This window comes from Zymoseptoria tritici, chromosome 11 (assembly GCF_000219625.1).
Source record: "Zymoseptoria tritici IPO323 chromosome 11, whole genome shotgun sequence".
Taxonomy (NCBI): domain Eukaryota; kingdom Fungi; phylum Ascomycota; class Dothideomycetes; order Mycosphaerellales; family Mycosphaerellaceae; genus Zymoseptoria; species Zymoseptoria tritici.
The window spans coordinates 342,549-361,210 of NC_018208.1; the positions used below are offsets into that span (position 1 = coordinate 342,549).

Genomic DNA, 18,662 nt, shown 5'->3' on the forward strand with positions numbered 1-18,662 from the left:
CTTGCGTGGCTCGTAATTCAGATTTGAGAACATCCATCCGGCTGTTGACCTTGCCCATCCGGGCTACGGCTGTGGCCAAGTTGTGTGCGAGATCTGAGTCTTGATTTTTCGACCTCTTTGCGCGGCGCACTTTCGACATGACTGTGGTGTGGTGGCTGGATGATGCTGGAGTCCGAAGAAGAGCGCACCCCATAAGATCAGCATGGTCCGTCCGAACGTTTGCTTCATTCCTTTGATCTCGCACATCGACAGCCTGTTCAGTGGTTGACAGCTTTGTTCTCATGATTGCCATCATGTTTTAGACGCAAAGATTCTTACTTCAGTCAGTACTGCAGGGAAACCTTGCGAGCATACGTCTCATACTCTGGTACATTGGCTAACAGGTCAGTCATTCCTATCTCTATCGCCATCTCTGTGTACACTCTGCCTGATACTCGTATTCATTCATCATTCTGCAACACTGTCAAAATCATGCTTCGTAGGTTTCGATCTCCTCTTCAACCCAAGACTCCTCATCATCAAGCAGCTCCTTACTCACAATCCCCATGGTGCGGTTTCGAACTTCTTGATGTTAAGCTGTCATCACGTCAGTCTCACCCTCCTTGAATCTCATGCACTCAATACTCACAAAGCTCGAATTGATCTGCTTAAGATCCGCCACACCCAAGTTGGCCGCATCCATGTAAATCTCACGCCTCATGATATCAATGGCTCGCTTCACGCCCTCCTCGCCATAGACGTTGGCGTACATGAAAGCACGACCCATACCAACGGCTTTCACACCGAGAGCGAGCATCTTGACGACATCCGAGCCGTATCGCACGCCGCCGTCGGCGAAGACTTCCAGCGCGTCGAAGACCCATGGCGCTTGTTCGTGGATCTCAAGGGCGACCTCGAAGGCTGCGAGGAGGTTGTGTCAGTCACAATGCAAGGGACAAAACATGAGTGTGCGATGCGACTTACGCGAAGGCGAGCCATCCAGCTGACGACCGCCGTGGTTCGACAGGTAAATCGCAGGGGCTCCGAGATTGGCTGCAATGACAGCGTCCTCGACGGTCTGGATGCCCTTGAGAATCACCGGAAGTTTTGTCAAGTTCCTGATAGCCTGGTAATCGTCCCAGGTGATCGCGGTGAACGAGTTGTCTGCAGAACCAACGCCGAAGCGCGCCGCGCGTTGTCGGTTGGCATCACCCGGTGAGTCCACGGTCACGAACAGCGCCTGGTAGTTGTTCGCTTCCGCACGCCTGATCAATTCTTCGGTCTTGGTGATGTTCTTGTTGACATATAGCTGGTGGAACATGATCTGACCAGGAGCCCGAGCAGCCTGGATGTCCGCCTGCGATCTGGTCGAGAATTGAGCATTGATGTACATCAAGTTCTTCGCCGCCGAAGCCTTGGTCAACCCGACCTCTCCAGTGGCATTGGCATAACCTGCGATCGCTGCGGGAGCAATGAAGAATGGAGCTGAGAAGTTGTATCCGAGAATGGTCGTCGGCATGCTGGCCTCAATATTGTTGACGTCGATCATCATCCTCGGTCGGAAGTGCATGCGGGAGTAGACCTCCAAGTTGTTGCGGTAGCTCCATTCGCCACCTGCACCGGCGCGGTAAGATGTGTAAGAGGAAATGTTCAAGAAGCCGCGAGCGACGTAATCGAAGTCCGGAATGCCAATGATTTTGTCGAGCGGTGGAAGCTGGAAGCCCGGTTCAAGCTCGCCATATTGATCAGCTTGTGCGATCTCGGGCTCGTTCAGGAAAGGACGGGTAGCATCGACAGTGGCGGAAAGTGCCGAGAGAAGCAGACTGGCTGCGATGGTGGTACGCATGTTGATTGTGGTCGCTTGGGGGTGAATACAGCAAGTGTCGAGAGCGTATGGACATGATGGCAGATAAGTACTGCAAGGCCTTCGTTCCAGACTATACCATCTTGAGCCTACTGAAAGTCTCCGCGGTACATTGCCATGCGTTTTTCGACATCGCTTCAATTGTAACGATTGCAGTCTCCGCTTCTGGCACTAAGCACAGTGGTGTGGCGAGTTTTCTTTGGCAGCCACCGAGCTACCACAGGCCGGTCTCGAGATAAGTGCCTTCGAAATTCCAGCGGAGACCATTTCGACGGAGGTCTGGACTACTTCTGACCAGTGCCCCCGATCGTCATTGCCCACGAAGTATAGCCGGAACCAGGGTATCGCCAAGTCTTCTGGTCATCGGACATGAAGTCCGCACGATGTTTCGCTTGTGGACTCTCGAAAGTGCTCAACGTTTCGAAGATATGAGAAACTGAAAAGTTCCTGCGAAGCGAGATGAGACGCTGCAAGCGAAGTTGCTCCTGCTGATCAGTCATGCGATGTTGAGAAGATTGTCAATGTTTCGCAGGAAGCCACACAGCATACTACTAATGAAATGGGAGCATGCGTGCGTAAGGTGTGCTTACTTCTTGAGAAGGCTTTGACATGATGACGAAGAGGCTCCAAGTCTCACGTAGGGCTGAGTTTGCTAGGTGGATGACCTTGATCGAGGCAGGGGATGAAGAAGTGTACAGGGGTGGAGAAAAATCTAGCATCCTCGCGATGCCAGGGATCTTGACCACTCATGCGGTAGTGTCACCGACTGTCGGATCAAACCAGCCAGATAGAGGAAGCCCCGGGGCAGAGGCGAGCGGCGCCTCATCAGAAGATTCATCCTCGGGTCCTGTCCATCGTTCTTTGTAAAGGCACGGGACGGTAGGAAATATCTCGTTATCGCTCACAGCTTTGCAGATGAACGGGTCCCGACGGAGCGACACAAGTAGCATGAGATCGGACACACCTTCAGGAATGCGCCGACGACCAAGGGTGGTATGTAGTGCTGCAGATGTTCAAGGTCTCGCCCTTTTGTCCTTCAACAAGAGCCGAATATTGCTCACTCCGTACGAGGCGTCTCGGGAGGATTCTGCGGTGCTTTCATGGGCCTGGAAGTACAGTACCCTCTGCACGGTATTGCGACTCTCGAATGATAGTTCCAGCTCTCAAAAGCTTTCAATTGTCCTGGCATGTAGCCAGTCACTAAGCTTTCCTTCCTAGACGGTTAATTCATCAGCATATCTTGTTCCCGTAAATTGACATAGAAGTAACACAGCCTGTGCATATTCTCTTCAACGCTGCTTGTGGCTTGTAGCTACGAGTAGTCGTATCCTGCCGACTCTATCCCGGTCGCACGCGAGATTCGAGGCATACCGGCACGCGTGCAATGCGTGGCCCAATCCTTAGGGTTGGGTACGCAGTCCGAAGTACAAGAAGAGAGAATTCGATGACGTCGCCCACGCGTCAACCCTAAGACCACGGGCACTCTCGCGTCTTTCGAGGAACGAATTGCGGTACTTCTTTTCCAATGCCACTTTTGTTGCAGCACGCGAAGCTCAGACATGCTCGCTTCCCTCCATCATGAGTACGCCGAACAAGCGGCGCAAGAAGAACGATCACAATCCTTCGCCGCTTCCAGCTCGCAGTCTCGAGCACTTCTTCGGGAGGCAGACGGCGAAGGCGAAAGATCCGCAGGATGAGAGTGTTGTGAACGACACGAAGATCGAGGAAAGGCTGCGGGATGCAGAGACACCCGCGGAGCACGTCCCGGGCGGAGGTGCCGATCTGACGGATGAACAGCTCGCGAGGAAGCTCCAGGCCGAGTGGGATGAGGAGGACAAAAGGCAGCCTGCGAGCGGTGATGCTGTGGCTCCCGAAGAGCACGGGGATCGTGGCAATGATGAAAATTTAGAGGAAGCAATCAAAGATGAAGTGCGAGAGGGCGACAAAATCAGTGATGTGCTGGCACCATCGGAAGAGGACAACACAAGACCGACAGCACCAACCAATGCCTTCGTTGCAATGGGCAAGAAAGGCACACTGTCTCTGCAGTCAGCAACCGCTGATCAAGACACCATCTCCCACGACATTCCGTTCGACGAGTCACCGCTCACATTCGACCCGGAGAAGTACATACCGGAACTCAAAAAGCAGTGGGCACCAGAAGGAGGAATGGCTACCTATGCTCTATTGACACATTGCTTCGTCTTGGTCAACAGTACGCAGTCGAGGATCAAGATAGTGGATACTCTGGTAAATCTCATCCGAGTCTTGATCGTTGGCGATCCCGAATCTCTTCTCCCGGCCGTCTGGCTAGCCACAAATTCCATTTCGCCTCCCTATATCGATGTAGAGCTCGGACTCGGAGGGTCCGCGATTTCAAAAGCGCTCAAAAAGGTCTGCGGGCTGGACAACTCGTCACTCAAGACGTTGTACAACAAGCATGGCGATGCAGGGGATGTTGCGTTCGAGGCCAAGAAGAGGCAGAGCTTCACTCTGCGGAAGCCAAAGCCGCTGACGATCAAAGGAGTGTTCGATGGTCTGTTCAAGATTGCAAGCGCCAAAGGTCAAGGCAGCCAGGAGGTCAAGCAGCGCATAGTCGAACGACTGGTTCAGGATGCAAGAGGTGCCGAGGAGAGCAGATACATTGTTCGCACGCTCGTGCAGCATCTCAGAATCGGCGCCGTTAAGACAACAATGCTAATCGCATTATCGAGAGCATTTCTGCTGTCTCGTCCGCCAGGCACCGACTTCGCGATCAAATCGCAATCCGAGCTGCGAAAGCTGAGCAAACAAGAGCTGGCAGAGGTCTACTCGCAGGGTGAAGAGCTAGTAAAAGCCAGCTTCGCTCGCCGACCGAATTACAACGATCTTGTTCCGACCCTTCTCGAGATTGGTATCGACGACGAATTATTGCTCCGCTGCGGTCTGGCTATGCACATCCCCTTAAGGCCCATGCTAGGAGGGATTACGCGAGATTTGGGCGAGATGCTGACGAAATTGCATGGTCGGGATTTTTCCTGCGAGTTCAAATACGACGGCCAACGAGCGCAAGTCCACTGCGATGAGAATGGCAAAGTCACGATATTCTCTCGCCATTTGGAAGTCATGACGGACAAGTATCCTGATCTGGTCGCACTGGTTCCACAGATTCGTGGCGAAGGAGTCAGCAGCTTCATCTTGGAGGGAGAGGTCGTAGCTGTCGATCGTGAGTCTGGTGATCTGAAACCTTTCCAGATCCTCGCCAATCGAGCGAGGAAGGATGTGGTCATTCAAAGCGTCAAGGTCGATGTATGTCTCTTCTCATTCGACCTCATGTATCTCAACGGCGAGGAGCTCTTAGATCGGTCCTTCCGAGAACGGCGTAGCTTACTCCGCAGCCTTTTCGTCGAGATACCCAATCATTTTTCGTGGGTCAAATCGATGGACGCGACGTCCGCTGATTTCGACGAGGTCAGCGCCTTCTTCAAGCAAGCGACAGACATCAAGTGCGAGGGCATTATGGTCAAGGTGCTCGACAACTTGCCCAATCCCGAGCTCGAAGCCGACATTGAGGGGGAAGCGCCTGAAGGGGAGCCGGAGCCAAAGCCAATACCCACTTCCAAGGGAAAGAAGTCGAAGAAGGCCAAGAGCAAGGCAGCCAATAGCACATCCACGATCGATACCGAGGAGAAGAAGGGCTCTCGCCGGAAGGCCCTTCTCGCGACCTACGAACCCGACAAACGTCTCGACTCATGGCTAAAAGTGAAGAAAGATTACAATAGCCTCACCGATACCCTTGATCTAATCCCCGTCGGCGCCTGGCACGGTCAAGGCCGGAAGAACGCCTGGTGGTCACCGATTCTCCTCGCCTGCCGCAATCCTGCCACAGGAAGTCTCGAAGTCGTGACGAAATGCATATCTGGTTTCACGGATGCATTCTACAAAGCCAATCGCGCAAAGTACGATCCGGACGTCGACGAGGATGATGAGGAAGGGCGATCGTCGAATTGTATTCCTCGCCCGGCGTATGTGGATTACGCGGGTGAGCCGGACGTGTGGTTTGAGCCGCAGGAGGTGTGGGAGATGGTGTTCGCCGACATTACCTTGAGCCCGACGTACACGGCGGCGATAGGACTTGTCAGCGAGGAAAGGGGCTTGAGCCTGAGGTTCCCAAGATTTCTGAAGGTCAGAGAAGATAAGAGTATCGAGGAGGCGAGTACAAGTGACTTCCTGGCGAGTCTGTATAGGAAGCAGGAGGCGAAGGCACCTGGGAAGGTGGAGGCGATGGACGAGGACGAAGAGGAATGACCAATGCACTGAGTAGTAGAGGCCGCGGAAAGGATGTACCTCCGTGCCTCCGCTCGAATCGCATCATGTAAATTGGACGCCATTGGCTCGGTTTGTACAGTGTGTGTAGGAGAATGAAAGTGTCGATGGTCACTGCTTTGCTTTCGCGAAGACACATACCTTAATTGGGATTACGGTTTCGTTCTCCGGCGCGAACTATACACACCAAGCCAATGGAGTCCGACACATGCGGTGCAGATTGAGCGGCACTGCGGAGGTAAGTCCTGCGTGAATGCAGTTTCTGTATTATAGTATTATATTCTCCATGATCAATTTAGCCAGCGCCCGGCGCCATCGAAATTGAAGAAACGCTGGACCATGTGCAGCGCCGATACAGCGACGGGACTGTAAGTCTTCCTTTACTGATCCTAGGAAGTCGTTCCCACTGAACCTCAATCAATGCGAACCAGCTGCGATCTATTGTAGATCCAGTGCATTGAAGTGACAGGTCTGCGATCCCGGTCGAACCACTCCCGGAAGACCTCACTCGACTATCACCGCTGCCACTTCTTCGACTTCAGCACGGTCGTGATTGCATGACGGATGACAGTGCCAGCCTTCTCCGTCTCCTTTTTCGTCAAGCCAGAGGTAACACAAACCTTGAGTGCGGGCTGAGGTTGCCACTCCTTCTCGACATCACGAGGCGTGGAACCGGGACCGATTGGCATAGACTTCAGGCGGGTGATGAGAACGTTGTTGTTGAGGCTCTGTAAAACACGTTAGCAAATATCTACTCAGTGCGCCGCGGGCATCGTAGAACACGACAAAACGGAGCATACCTCTTCAACACAATCCTGTAATAGCATCTCCTGCTCCAGGCGGCTCAGACCACGATCTTGCACGACCTGATCCTTCAACACAAGTAGCAGAACCGGATTGTCTGGGGCGCTGGTGATGCGAATCCAGTCACTTCGTGGGTCGAGCTGTGCTCGTATCGCCTTGATGTTCTCTCTGAGCGTCGCGATGATTGAAGGATCTTCTTGTAGCAGAGTCACAGTCTCTGAAGCAGTGGTCGCCAGAAGTGCAGGCAATGCTGCAGAGAACGTATATGCCGATGCCGACAGACGTTGGTGCTCCACAATCTCGCTCGTACCCGCACAGAAACCACCTCCACTCGCCATGCATCCTGCCAGACCACCGATGATCATGTCGATGTTGGTCGGGTCCACATTTTGGTGCTCAGTAACCCCTCTACCCGAGCGACCTAGAATTCCATATGACCATGTCTCGTCGAGGATCAACCGGAACTTGTAGCGAAGCTTGAGCTCGATGAGCTTGGGCAGATCAACCACATCGCCGACATTCTCACAGAGTCCTTCGGTCACGATGAATCGTCTCGTCAAAGGCTTGCCTTGTCCTTCCTTCACAACTCGGGCCAGCACACGCTCGAGATCCTCCATGTCGTTGTGCTCGTACCATCGCACAGTACTGCGAGAGATCTGCAGCCCTTTGCGGATAGGGTAGTTGACAGCTTTGTCTGCCACGATAACATCGCCTCTTTTACTGAACGCCGGGATCACGGAGCTGATGGTGGAGAAGCTCTGTGCGTAGATGATGCAAGCCTGCACGCCCAGATGCGCCGCAATATCCGCCTCGCTCTTCATGTGCACATCTTGCGTTCCGTAAAACCCAGGCGGCGAACATGGACCCACTCCATAAGTGCGCACCGTGCTGATGGCTTTTGCTGTGAGCTCGGGGTTGGCGGCAAAATTGTAGTGATTGTAGGATGCAAGGTTTATTGCTGTACGGCCAGTCTGCAGTTTCGCCTTGGGACCTGCTGGGCCAACGATGATCGGTCGCTTCTCATTCTCAACACGTTCGAAGTCGGTTTCGGGGCCTGCGAGAGGTTCTGGTGTCCAATCCTCCACAAGTTCATCGATTTCGTCTTCCGTCAAAGGTACATTCTTGGTCTTCTTGGTGCTGTATGATGGGGCGAGTAGATATCGGACGGCGAATATGAAGAGGAAGAGCTCGACGGCGCTGCGGACCGGATCGTCTTGGTAGGAAGAGCGTATGTATCGGAGGAAGATGGCGGAACCGGGGAGTTTGTGGAAGGAGGAAATGGCATTGTCGATGAAGGCGAGTACGGGAGCGGGGAGTTCGCCCTGGAGGTTGGAAAGGGTTGACGAGTTCATCGTGGAGGTTAGGATTGTGTATGGTCGCTGCTACTAGGCCATGTTGTATTCGGGATGTCGCAGATGTCAATTGTTCGAACATCGAGGCGCGCTGGCCGGAGGTCGCGGCAAGCCCATCCGCGTGGCTGACTAAGAACTCTGAGACGACGTCGAGCTACAAGGAAAAGAGCTACAATAATAGCTCGCAAGGAGAGCACATGCCCTGGTGTCTTTTCTAGATCGACGTAGCCGTACTTGCACGAAACAGATATACGCAACAATGAAGACAGCATCGTGCATGCCATACATACAGCTCGACTAACACTTCAGCCAGACTCCTCTCCTCTTCTCGCTTTCCCGAATCTCAAACATGACCTGCGCGCCCACGAATAATGTCAAACACGCCGCCAGCAGAAACACCCGTCCACCCAAGCTGCCCACAATTCCATCTACAAGTCCCTTCAGTCCATCCAAGCCCAGCGCGAAACCTACCAAATTCGCTGCCATCATCATCAGAATATTGCCGACGGCACCGATACCACAAAGTATGCGATACTTCGTAGGCGAGTCTTGCCATTTTCTCGCTGGAAATGCCAACGTCGCAAGGACCTCCGGAAGCACGAACAGCGAGATCAGCCAGCCCCACATGAGCAGCCTCAGGTTGATGTCATGCCACAATGCCACGAATGTGAACACAGACAGGTAGTTCACCATCGCCCTGATCTTGCCCTGTCCCGACCCGCCCATCGGTACGTAGATATACCGCACCACGAATCGATTGAAACTCCGATGCCATCCTCGCCAGAAGGCTAGTGCGGAGTAGTTGTCGGACATGCAGCGGACCATGTTCTCGGGTGGGTCGATGCCGTCTCGGAGAGCCCAAAGGCGGAAGAAACGCCAGGGAATGAGGAGTTTCAGCCACACGATGTGGAGATTGAAGTAGCCCAGCATGGAGAGTTGAAAAGGTGAGTAGGTTTCCGACCAGTTCGGATTTGATTTGGAGATGGCCACGGCGTAAAGGTAATGCAGGACGAGCTCCATGCAGAGCACGCACAGGACAAAGCGGATGGCATAGGGTATTGTCCGAGAAAGTGATGTTGAAGACAGAGGATGTCGACTCTGAGAAACGTAGTCGTTGAAATTGATGATGGGACCAGCGAGATAAAGAGGCGAGTAGAGGACGTATGCGAAGTAGTTGAACATGGTGAAGTCGTGAGGTTGCGCACCGATGGAAACGCGTTCGCGCTCGGGGAGAGCAGTGACATCGAGGTTTTTCTTCTGGAGTGGATTAGTCGATGGAAACTGATAGGAGACAGCTGTGAAGGGCTTTACCTCAACTGGACTACCGGCACGACGATCCAGCATCCACAGATAGTCAAAGTTGAAGGCGATTAATCGGAGCACTGTGATGTTGAAGAGAATCTCCCATCGTGGAAGGAGACCACCGTAGCTGTCCAGCCATGTTCCCCAATTCTCTGTGAACGGCTTCTCCACGCTGGAAGTCGTGGAGGGCAGGAGGATTCTTGCGATATCTCCGAATCTGTAGCCTGATCCAAGTTCATTGGCGAAGAGAATGCCAACGTTGAAGACCCATGTTGCAACCCCCGCATGCTGCTTCGGCAATGCAGTGGCGATCTTGAAGTTGATATAGAGGATTAGGAAGATCTTGATCGTGGAAACGCCGTGCAATGCAATAAGCAGAATGATCGCGAATCCGAGATCGAAAGTTGCCCGGGCACTGAATCTGGCATCCGAGGTTCTTGAGGCTGATGTCCCAGCAGGAGGCTTCCCATTTACTTTGTTGGTGGCATCCCCTGACCTCAACTTCTCGTAGCCTCTCCTCAGAATTGGATGCAGCAGCAAAAGGACGGTCATGTACGGGATGTTTTCTCGAAATCCGCTGTATTGCGAATCCGAGTTATCGACCTTTCGTCCAGGAATCCAGCCCGGTGAAAGAAGTTTCTCATAGTTCTGATAGCCCGGATGTTCAGGTTGTGAGACGTCGTAGACAGACTTGAACATCATGAATGGAATGGTCAGAAAGACCAGATAGTAGAGGTAATACTCCGGAGTATTCCATTTTGACGGTTGAGCAGTCTTGTGAGGTTGCCCGGTCGGAGAAGCGAATCGAACGTCGAGAGTCTCGACTTTAAAGAGGTCCCGGATCATTGTTGATGTGGCATCGCTGGGGGGTGTGAAGAATATCTCGAGGAGAAAGGGGATCATCGTGAGGGTAGAACGCGCGCGCCGTGTTTCGTCTGCCCCACGACTTATGTCCAACGGCCAGAAGTCGTAAAGTTTTGAAGTCGCGCGCATTCGACGTCGTTCGTGTTGCGAAAGAACACGGAATACCATTGCGCGCGACACGCCCATCTTCCCGTCTCTCAAATATTATTGGCCGAGTCGTGTACATTCCCTCCATCATATGTGACGAGCTCAGGTGCCGACACCAACCATGGCCTCCACAGTACCGGCCACACAGCCGCCAAACCAGCAGGAATATGCCGGAGGTAGGACAACATCTCCTGATTACGGGCAGGCTTGGTACTAAGACCGATCTACAGACGAGGTGAACGCCCTGATACTCGATGCTGGCTCATACACAACGCGCGCCGGGTTTGCAGGCGAAGACACCCCGAAATCCGTCACACCCAGCAGCTATGGTCTGCTCTCCTCCGGCGAGAAGGTCTTTGGCGAGAATGCAATCCACCTACCCCGGCCAGACATGGAGATCAGGAGTCCGTTTAACAGCGACGGCATCGTTGAAGATTGGGAGACGGCGACCAAATTGTGGGAATACAGCATCACATCGAGATTAACAGGCTCGCGACAGACACCGCCGAGCAAAAACGGGCTGAACGATGACAAGGATGAGAATGGAGACACGAGCATGGCCGAAGCTGAGCAGACGGAGGAGCAAGAGAGGGTGCTGGGAGAATACCCTTTATTGATGAGCGAACCAGGGTGGAATCCTCAAAAGGCGAGAGAAAAGACGATTGAGATCGCCATGGAGGAGTGGGGTGTGCCTGCTTTCTTCTTGGCTAAGACGGGACAACTAGCAGCGTGAGTCGTGCTGCGATTTAAAGACTGGCGGAAATGCTGACCTGGTACAGATACTCACAAGGAAAGCCTACAGCGCTGGTTATTGACATCGGCCACCACAACACATCTGTTACAGCACTATGGGAAGGCATGGTGCTGAAGAAGAGTGAGTTCTGCAGCATCCATACCAGGACCTGCGCTAATATGTCTACCCGCAGGCGTACACCACACTCCACTTGCCGGCTCATGGCTGAACGACCAAGTCCGTCTGATGCTTGGATCTCTCACCCCTCCAGCACCTCTCACCCCTTACTACATGGTCAAGTCAAAACAACCAGTCGATGCCGGCGCGCCCTCAAACGCCGTATATACCACCTTCGACAAGCCGCCTGCCGCCTCTTTCCGCGCTCTTGAAGAAGATCGAGTCCTCACATCCTTCAAAGAATCTCTCGTTCAAGCCTGGCCTGGCCCTGCCCGGCTCGATTCTCCTGCAGGCGGAGGTGGCTTCACCAACGCCGATCACGCAAAACAACTCCCTCCAAAACCTTTCGAATTCCCGGATGGATGGAATCAAGTCTTCGGGATCGAACGTTACAAGGTGGCAGAAGGCCTGTTTGACCACAATGCCGCATATACCGATTCGGAACACGCCGCACCGACAGGCGAGCAAACCATCACCTCCATTGCCAAGCGTGCTTTGGACGCCGTAGACGTCGACGCCCGGCCTCAACTGATGCACAACATTGTGCTCACAGGTGCCGGTAGTCTGATTGACAAGCTTCCTGAGCGACTCCAATCAGATCTGCAAGCGCTGTATCCGAACCCCAAGATTCGTGTGATTGCGAGCTCGAATTCTGCGGAGAGGAAATTTGGCTCGTGGATTGGAGGGAGTGTGTTGGGGAGTTTGGGCACGTTTCACCAGATGTGGATTTCGAAGGGAGAGTATGAGGAGTTTGGCAAGAGTATTGTGGAGAAGAGATGCAAGTGAGGCAGTGATGGATTTGAGATGATGTGATGAAATGGATATGTTTGGAGCAGCGAGCGCTTCCATGCGAAGGTACGCGAGGCGACCCGAGCTTTGACATTGGGCGCATCGAATGGCATGCTGAGCTGTTCTGGCTCAGCAGATGGTAGAAGCATTGAACGCAAGACGGAGATTCTTACGTTTTAAAAGAGCGCCGTCCACTTCGACAACGCATTTTCACTTGCCTTGCTGTTGGTCCTGCGTTTCGGAACAGAGTTCGCTCTGGACGTCAACATACAGATGATGCCGTGTCGCGCTTGCCCAAGCTCGCGGCGGGTCCAATAAAGGCCGTGGACGCCGTGATCCTAGCTTCTCGTCAGTCGTTCATCGTTGTCTTCCAGATCCAATAGTCGACGTTCCGGTCGCGTATCATCCCCGACCCTCTCTCTTCTCCGTTCTTAACTCCCGCTCCAGCCATGCCTCCGCCAGCTTCCGTACTCTCCTTTCGTTATCCCACTCCTTCGCCATCTCACCTTCCCTCCACAAATGTACGACACCAAAGCCCACTTCGATACAAATCAAGCCGATAATCATCCATTCTAGCATCCAACCTTGCTTCTCGCTCAGTCTCTCCCTTAATACCGCTGCGATCTCGCCAGCATAGTCCATTTTCTCATTCAGACTTTTGATTCTCACACCCACATCAAGCGCACGTCCGACCATTTCATAGTATCCTTCGAGCCCTAATTCGTGCGGCGAGTCCCAGAAGAGATCGGGAAGAGAGTCGGTGAGTTCGGAGTAGAGGTTCAATTGCGCTCGAATGAGCAGTAGTTCGCCCGTCTTTTGCAGGATCTCGCTGCGAGTATGGCGAACGGGCTTCCCAGAGGCGAGGGTGAGTGGGATTGATTGAGTCGAGGCAAAGTAGGCGGATAGTCTGTTCTCCAACACGGCAAGTTTGGTGCTACGGGCGAGAGCGGAGGAGAAGGCAATCTTCGCAAGAATCTTGTCGATTTCGGTGCGGTCTTCCGGACCTTCGACATCAGATGTTTGCTGGTGAGGCTCTGATCTCTTGGTGCCGAGGATGATGGTATCACCGATGATTCGACTCGTCTCTTTTGATGTGTCCTCAACGAACTCCATCTCTTCCTCCTCCATGCGTTCCAGATGTCCGGCCTCTGCTGCCGCGATTGGGAGAGTCTTGGTAACAAGCTCTCTGGCTGTACGTTCAGGAACATGCCATGTCACGACACAGCCGGATGGGAAGACGAACACGTCGCCGACCCCACTTGTGTCATCTTTCAGACTGTTGGGCGTGGTCTGGACGTGTAGTACTTGAGGGAAGAGTCCGGTTGCTTCTGAGTCAGCTCGATAGCCTAACCCTTCGAGCTCCTGCTTTGCGGCAGTGAGATTATAAGTCTCGGCCGCACAGTACGCTGTCACGTCCTTGGTATCCACATCCGGATCTACATGTCTCGTCTTGCCTCTTCCGCGGATGAGTCCTGCTTGCGACCGCTGAGCTTCGACTGCCACCTTTCGTAGACTGTTGGGACTTTTGGAACTGTTCTTGCGCTTTTTGGAGATGCTCTTCTCGATCGTAACATCGTTCTGTTTGTTGTCGTTTTCCTGTCGTGCTACGCGATTTGAAGTGAAGTGGTTCTTGGGGATTTTGCGAAAGCGAATGGCGGTTGAAGTGAGGTTCTGGCGGAGGTTCTGGCGGTGGAGGAGTGGCGAAGTCACAGCAGGCGGCGCGGTGGTGAGCGAGCGTTTGACGTTGGATCGGAAGGATATCCACGTCGCCGCTCTTTGCGGGTTCATTGTGGATGGTGTTGATATGGTGCTCGTAATGCAGACACATGCAGAGGAGGAAGCTCTAGAAATTCAATTTGGCCGCACGACGTCACACTTCAGATCGCCTTCGATGCTTCAACTCGAGAGACATCAAGCTTGCAAATATGAAGTCCAAGGACTGCCTCGATCGCGAGCACGAAAGGCTTCCAGCAGATGACATGGCATCCGATGTGCACTTCGTACAGCCACTACCGGCCAAAGAAAAAGACCAAGAAGTGGTCACCCTTGTTTCCTCCCGAAAACCGCCCAAGAAGCCGATCAACGAGGACGAGCCTCTAATCGATACAACTCAAGCTCTACCACTACGCTCCAAGAAGACCGAACGCTTGCAGAAGCGTAACCTCAAGAAGCTCCAACGCACCAAGTTTCCTTTCAGCATCAAATCATTCCTCGAGTTGCCTCCAGAACTCCTCGAAGAAGTCTTCTCCCACCTCCTCCCCTCGGATCTCCTCTCCCTCCTCCAGATAAATAAATCTCTAAACTCCTACATCCTCGCCAACGAATCTATCATCGTCCGCAACATCCTCTCCATCCGATACCCGGTCCTATCCAAATGCCTGCCACTCCCTGTATCCCTCGCCGAAGTCCCCGATCCCGCGAAACGAGCCCTGCTCTCAGAAGCCTGGCAATCACGTCTACAAATCCACTTCAAGCCGTACCAACACATCCCGCGCTTCGACTCGGAGAGTCTTTGCTCTTGCATTACCTGCTTCCTCGCGTGGAATAACCTCAACCTCGTTCTGGATCTGGCGCATTTCCAGCGTCACTTCGCCACACGCACGCCGCTGCCGATTATCCCACGCGGTACGAATCCGGAGTGGAATCAGGATCTCACGGCGAAACATGCTGCGATCGTCAATCGGGCTATCGTGTCTCCTTTGACGTACGCTCGCCTTCTTCAGCTCCATCTCTCGACTATAACGACCACCCTTCTTCGCCCTGTGTACATTTCCTCAAAGAAGGGCTCCCGTCCTCCGTCCACGCCTCTATACGACATCACTACGGAGGATGTCAAGGCGGAGAACGATGCCTTTTTGGAAAGAAAAGGTCCGAGCAGTCTAGAGTTTCCATATGTGAGAGACATGTATCACTATATTCATGCTTGGGTTCCCAATAGAGGATGGAGTAAGCAGAAGGAGAAATGGATGTATCCTGGGGAGGAGACGGGCAAACTGCACCGACAGGATATAGCCTGGGTTGTCGAGAGGTTTGGCACGCAGGGTACGTGAGAGGGAGGAGAGTAGTGAAGATAGCCAAATTCCACGAAGCATTTTTATATGCAGTATTCATTTGCTCGTGATCTGGCATCCCCTCGTGCAATGCAACTCTATACCATCGCTCAAGCACAAGACGTGAAGACACACTCCAGCCAGTCCAATGCGCGACCTCCACCTCAAGCCTTACCACCCTTCTTCCCACCCTTACCACCTCTCGCATTCTTCAACGCCTGCTGCCTGTCCATCCTCGCCAACTGCTCCTTCTTCTCCTTCTCCACCAAATCCTTTTCCTGCTTCTCCGCGTCCTTCCTCGCCGCAGCCTCCTCCCTCTGCTGCCTCACCAACTTCAACCTCTCCATATCCGCCCTCGCCTCCTCCGTTTTACCCTCGGCATGCATCTTTTGGTATCTCTCCTTCGCCTGCTGCGCCTGCAATGCCTCTCGTTCACGCCGCGACAGCTGCGAAACATCCTGCTTCTCCTTCGGCTTGGGAGCAGGCGCATCCTTGTCCACCGGCTGCGCGATGATCGCTGCCTGCTTCCGGGCCGCAGTGCTGTGGTTGGGGTTGGCGGGCATGTCCTCATCGTCCTCTGACTCTTCCTCTGAGGAGGTCGGCATGTCGCCTGGAGCGGGAGCGCCTTGCTTCTTCTTCATGGCGGCCTCTTTCTTCGCTTTGGCGGCGGCGCGGCGTTGTTCGCGGGTCATTTCTTCTGCCTGGGGTTTTGCGGGCCCGTCATCGTCGCTCGACTCTTCCTCGGAGCTGTCGTCGTCGTCGTCTTCTTCGGAGGAGTTCTCGTCGATGGTGTTGCCGCGTTCGGCCCACATGGATTGTTCCACGCCGTCGGAGTCGAGGGGTCGGAGGTTCTTGCTGAAGCTGCGTCCGCCTGGGTGACGGTTAGCTTGTGTTCTCAATGACTGTAATCGTGAGCGGAAGTTACTGACCACCCCGCTTGACGGCCTTCTTTGCGCGGCCTCGTGAGCTGCCGCCTCTGCTAGACATGGTGGGTGGTCGGAGGTGATGTAGCGGTGTGGTGGTGGTGGGATGAAGAAGGGAGATGGGATGGGAGGTTCGAGAGCGGCGTGGTTGTTCGTTCGGCGAGAGACAGTGGTGAATATGTGTCGTGAAATATCAAGTGATCGTAACCGTCACACGTCGAGTCACTCGGTTTTGCAATCTTCCACAATGCAGTGCAGCGCAAAGAAACAAGGAGGGCAAAGAGGGGTCCTTCTGCAGTCATAATCGCTCCTGCCTCATTTGCCCATGATTGCCCCACCATCGACTCTTGGCGCTTCTCGGCTCGAACCGCGAGCGGCCCGTAGCGAGAGAATTGATAAAACTCCTCTCGACCTCGCGCTCCTCTTTCCTCGCATCAAAACGAAAACCACCTCCTTCAATTCACTTGATTTACCGCTCATCTGCCCCACGGTCATCTCGAGGGGAAATGAAGGAGCAGAATGATGATTCTCTTCACGGGGATTCCGTCTGCTTACCCCTGCTTTTCCTCAGTTAATGGGAGAGGAGGAAATATACACGACGGCACAATTCGGACGTGCGTGCGGGATGTCATGTCTTTGCTTGTTGGTGTGAAGACCTTGACCAGTGCAGCCGGAGCGATGCGTACGGAATGGAGTCCAACCAGTGTGACCTCTGCGAGCAGTATCCCACCTCGTCCCGCATGACTCAACTGCTATGGGAGGTGTACGAAGATGACCACAAGGCATTGCAGCACTCCTATAGCATTGCAGTACAGTACGCGGCAGCTTCGTTACAATGATGCCAGAGCGGGTAGGCGCATTTTTGAGCACATTGGATGCTGTATGCTCTCTTTTATCTCGCTGCCTTCAGCTTCTCATCCCGTCCACCAAAGCCTTTGACGTTTCGTCTGTGTCACATGGCCGGCGCTTTCTTCTCATCTCATCTCCTCTCCGCTCCGTCATCCCTTTCATCAGTCAAGTCCGCTCCATCGCTGCGCCCAAATACTCGTCGCCGAGGCTTTGCCACCACTAGTAATGATCGTGGAAGCCGGACCTGCGGGTGCCCTTGGGCCCGAATCGGTCCACAAACTCCTGCACAATGGTCGATGAGACCGCCTCTGCCGCATCCTTTGAGGCTGACTGCTGCGCTCGAAGCAGCTCGACTTCCTTCTCTGCTGTGATCCGCCTCTCTCGTTCCGCGCTGAGCTGACGCTCGAACTCCTTTCGTTCAGCCTCGAGCCGCGCTTCGACTAGACTAGCTCTTGCATCCGCTCTCTTGGAGTGCGCATCAGCTCGGGATTGCGCGACCTCCGAATGGTCGATAGCTTGGTGAAGCACTACCAGCTGGCTGGCATGTCTGGTCGTTGTAGCCTGAATTTCGCGGGCGCGGGTCGCCGCTTGCTCTTCGATCTCGGCTTGGAGGGCTGCAATCCTATGCTTTGTTAGGTGGATGGCTGCAAAACTGGCGAAGACAGTCAACGTACTTGTCTTCGAGGGCCTGCTTTGTTGGCTGGCCAAATTTTGCAAGTTCGGCTTGAAGGGCTTGTGATCTTGAATGCGCTTCTTTGGACAGCTCGATCAGTGTATTTTGGCGTCCCACTGCATCTCTGTTGAGTTTTTGCGCAGCCGCAAGACACTCTCTTATCCTTTGAGTTATCCTGGAGAAACCTTCCGCGACATCATCGGGTTGGAGGTTCCTTAGGCTGGTAACCAAATCGTGCAAGTCGATCGCAAGCTGCACTTCCGCCATGGTCGCGGCACCGGCACGCTTCAGCTTCAGATGTGAGGGTTGGCAAGACGTTATGCTCGAGGCAATGGGCGATTTCGCAGAAAATGTAGGAAACGCGCGCACGTGGGATGTTCCCAGAAGAACTCGGGACGCGCCCTTCCCGCAATATATCCCAGCCAAACGCAGGCGACGGATGAATTTTCATGTTGTGTCCGCCCCACCTAAGCTGGAATTCACGAGCAAAGTTCGGGAGGTTTTTCACGAAAGCTGCATCTCGCCTCTCCTCTTTCCCGACTCGGTCATCTCAGGAGCTCATCTCAGTGACGCGATCGCATCGGATGTGAAAATTGCTCAAGGAAAGGTAGCATCGACGCTTGCCGAAGGTATCTCTCCGCAGATCGCAGTGGTGAGGTGAGGTCGACTCGTTGGTGTTCTTCTGCCCTACCTTGGTCTTCGGACTCTCGAACCAGCAACGGCTTCGCACCCATCGCACTTGACAGTCTGATCTCTCAAGAACTGTACGATGGCGTGGACGACTTGCAGATGAAGGAAGGACTTTGTGGATGGTCGGGGTTAAGCTGGACTTGGAATGAGTGGACATGTAC

The 18,662-nt window shown here is 53.7% G+C and overlaps 9 protein-coding genes across 9 annotated transcripts; 3 read left to right on the forward strand and 6 right to left on the reverse strand.

Moving 5' to 3' along the window:
- Nucleotides 1-571: 571 nt before the first annotated feature.
- Nucleotides 572-1,825, reverse strand: MYCGRDRAFT_76704 (uncharacterized protein; the record flags this gene model as incomplete). The annotated part of the gene is made up of 2 exons (XM_003848647.1): nt 572-900; nt 964-1,825. The coding sequence occupies 2 exons, from the start codon at nt 1,823-1,825 to the stop codon at nt 572-574; spliced, it is 1,191 nt and encodes a 396-aa protein (XP_003848695.1).
- Nucleotides 1,826-3,421: 1,596 nt separating this feature from the next.
- MYCGRDRAFT_101535 (uncharacterized protein) lies at nt 3,422-6,130 on the forward strand (the record flags this gene model as incomplete). Its single annotated transcript, XM_003848257.1, has 3 exons — nt 3,422-3,698; nt 3,753-3,969; nt 4,060-6,130. The coding sequence occupies 3 exons, from the start codon at nt 3,422-3,424 to the stop codon at nt 6,128-6,130; spliced, it is 2,565 nt and encodes an 854-aa protein (XP_003848305.1).
- A 533-nt stretch (nt 6,131-6,663) lies between these two features.
- On the reverse strand, nt 6,664-8,341 carry SPT1 (serine palmitoyl CoA transferase subunit LcbA; the record flags this gene model as incomplete). The annotated part of the gene is made up of 2 exons (XM_003848646.1): nt 6,664-6,876; nt 6,949-8,341. The coding sequence occupies 2 exons, from the start codon at nt 8,302-8,304 to the stop codon at nt 6,664-6,666; spliced, it is 1,569 nt and encodes a 522-aa protein (XP_003848694.1).
- A 260-nt stretch (nt 8,342-8,601) lies between these two features.
- Nucleotides 8,602-10,452, reverse strand: MYCGRDRAFT_50100 (uncharacterized protein; the record flags this gene model as incomplete). The annotated part of the gene is made up of 2 exons (XM_003848645.1): nt 8,602-9,561; nt 9,616-10,452. 2 exons carry the CDS (start codon nt 10,450-10,452, stop codon nt 8,602-8,604), a joined length of 1,797 nt encoding a protein of 598 aa, XP_003848693.1.
- A 200-nt stretch (nt 10,453-10,652) lies between these two features.
- On the forward strand, nt 10,653-12,313 carry ARP2407 (actin-related protein, ARP4 class; the record flags this gene model as incomplete). Its single annotated transcript, XM_003848258.1, has 4 exons — nt 10,653-10,793; nt 10,848-11,346; nt 11,397-11,491; nt 11,544-12,313. 4 exons carry the CDS (start codon nt 10,739-10,741, stop codon nt 12,311-12,313), a joined length of 1,419 nt encoding a protein of 472 aa, XP_003848306.1.
- A 423-nt stretch (nt 12,314-12,736) lies between these two features.
- MYCGRDRAFT_25045 (uncharacterized protein) lies at nt 12,737-13,858 on the reverse strand (the record flags this gene model as incomplete). Its single annotated transcript, XM_003848644.1, has 1 exon — nt 12,737-13,858. A coding segment is annotated over one exon (1,122 nt), but the record flags the coding sequence as incomplete, so codon positions are not given.
- Nucleotides 13,859-14,403: 545 nt separating this feature from the next.
- MYCGRDRAFT_15483 (uncharacterized protein) lies at nt 14,404-15,300 on the forward strand (the record flags this gene model as incomplete). Its single annotated transcript, XM_003848259.1, has 1 exon — nt 14,404-15,300. A coding segment is annotated over one exon (897 nt), but the record flags the coding sequence as incomplete, so codon positions are not given.
- A 230-nt stretch (nt 15,301-15,530) lies between these two features.
- Nucleotides 15,531-16,533, reverse strand: MYCGRDRAFT_101539 (uncharacterized protein; the record flags this gene model as incomplete). The annotated part of the gene is made up of 2 exons (XM_003848643.1): nt 15,531-16,237; nt 16,296-16,533. The coding sequence occupies 2 exons, from the start codon at nt 16,351-16,353 to the stop codon at nt 15,531-15,533; spliced, it is 765 nt and encodes a 254-aa protein (XP_003848691.1).
- Nucleotides 16,534-17,357: 824 nt separating this feature from the next.
- On the reverse strand, nt 17,358-18,078 carry MYCGRDRAFT_96527 (uncharacterized protein; the record flags this gene model as incomplete). Its single annotated transcript, XM_003848642.1, has 2 exons — nt 17,358-17,760; nt 17,813-18,078. 2 exons carry the CDS (start codon nt 18,076-18,078, stop codon nt 17,358-17,360), a joined length of 669 nt encoding a protein of 222 aa, XP_003848690.1.
- Nucleotides 18,079-18,662: the final 584 nt, after the last annotated feature.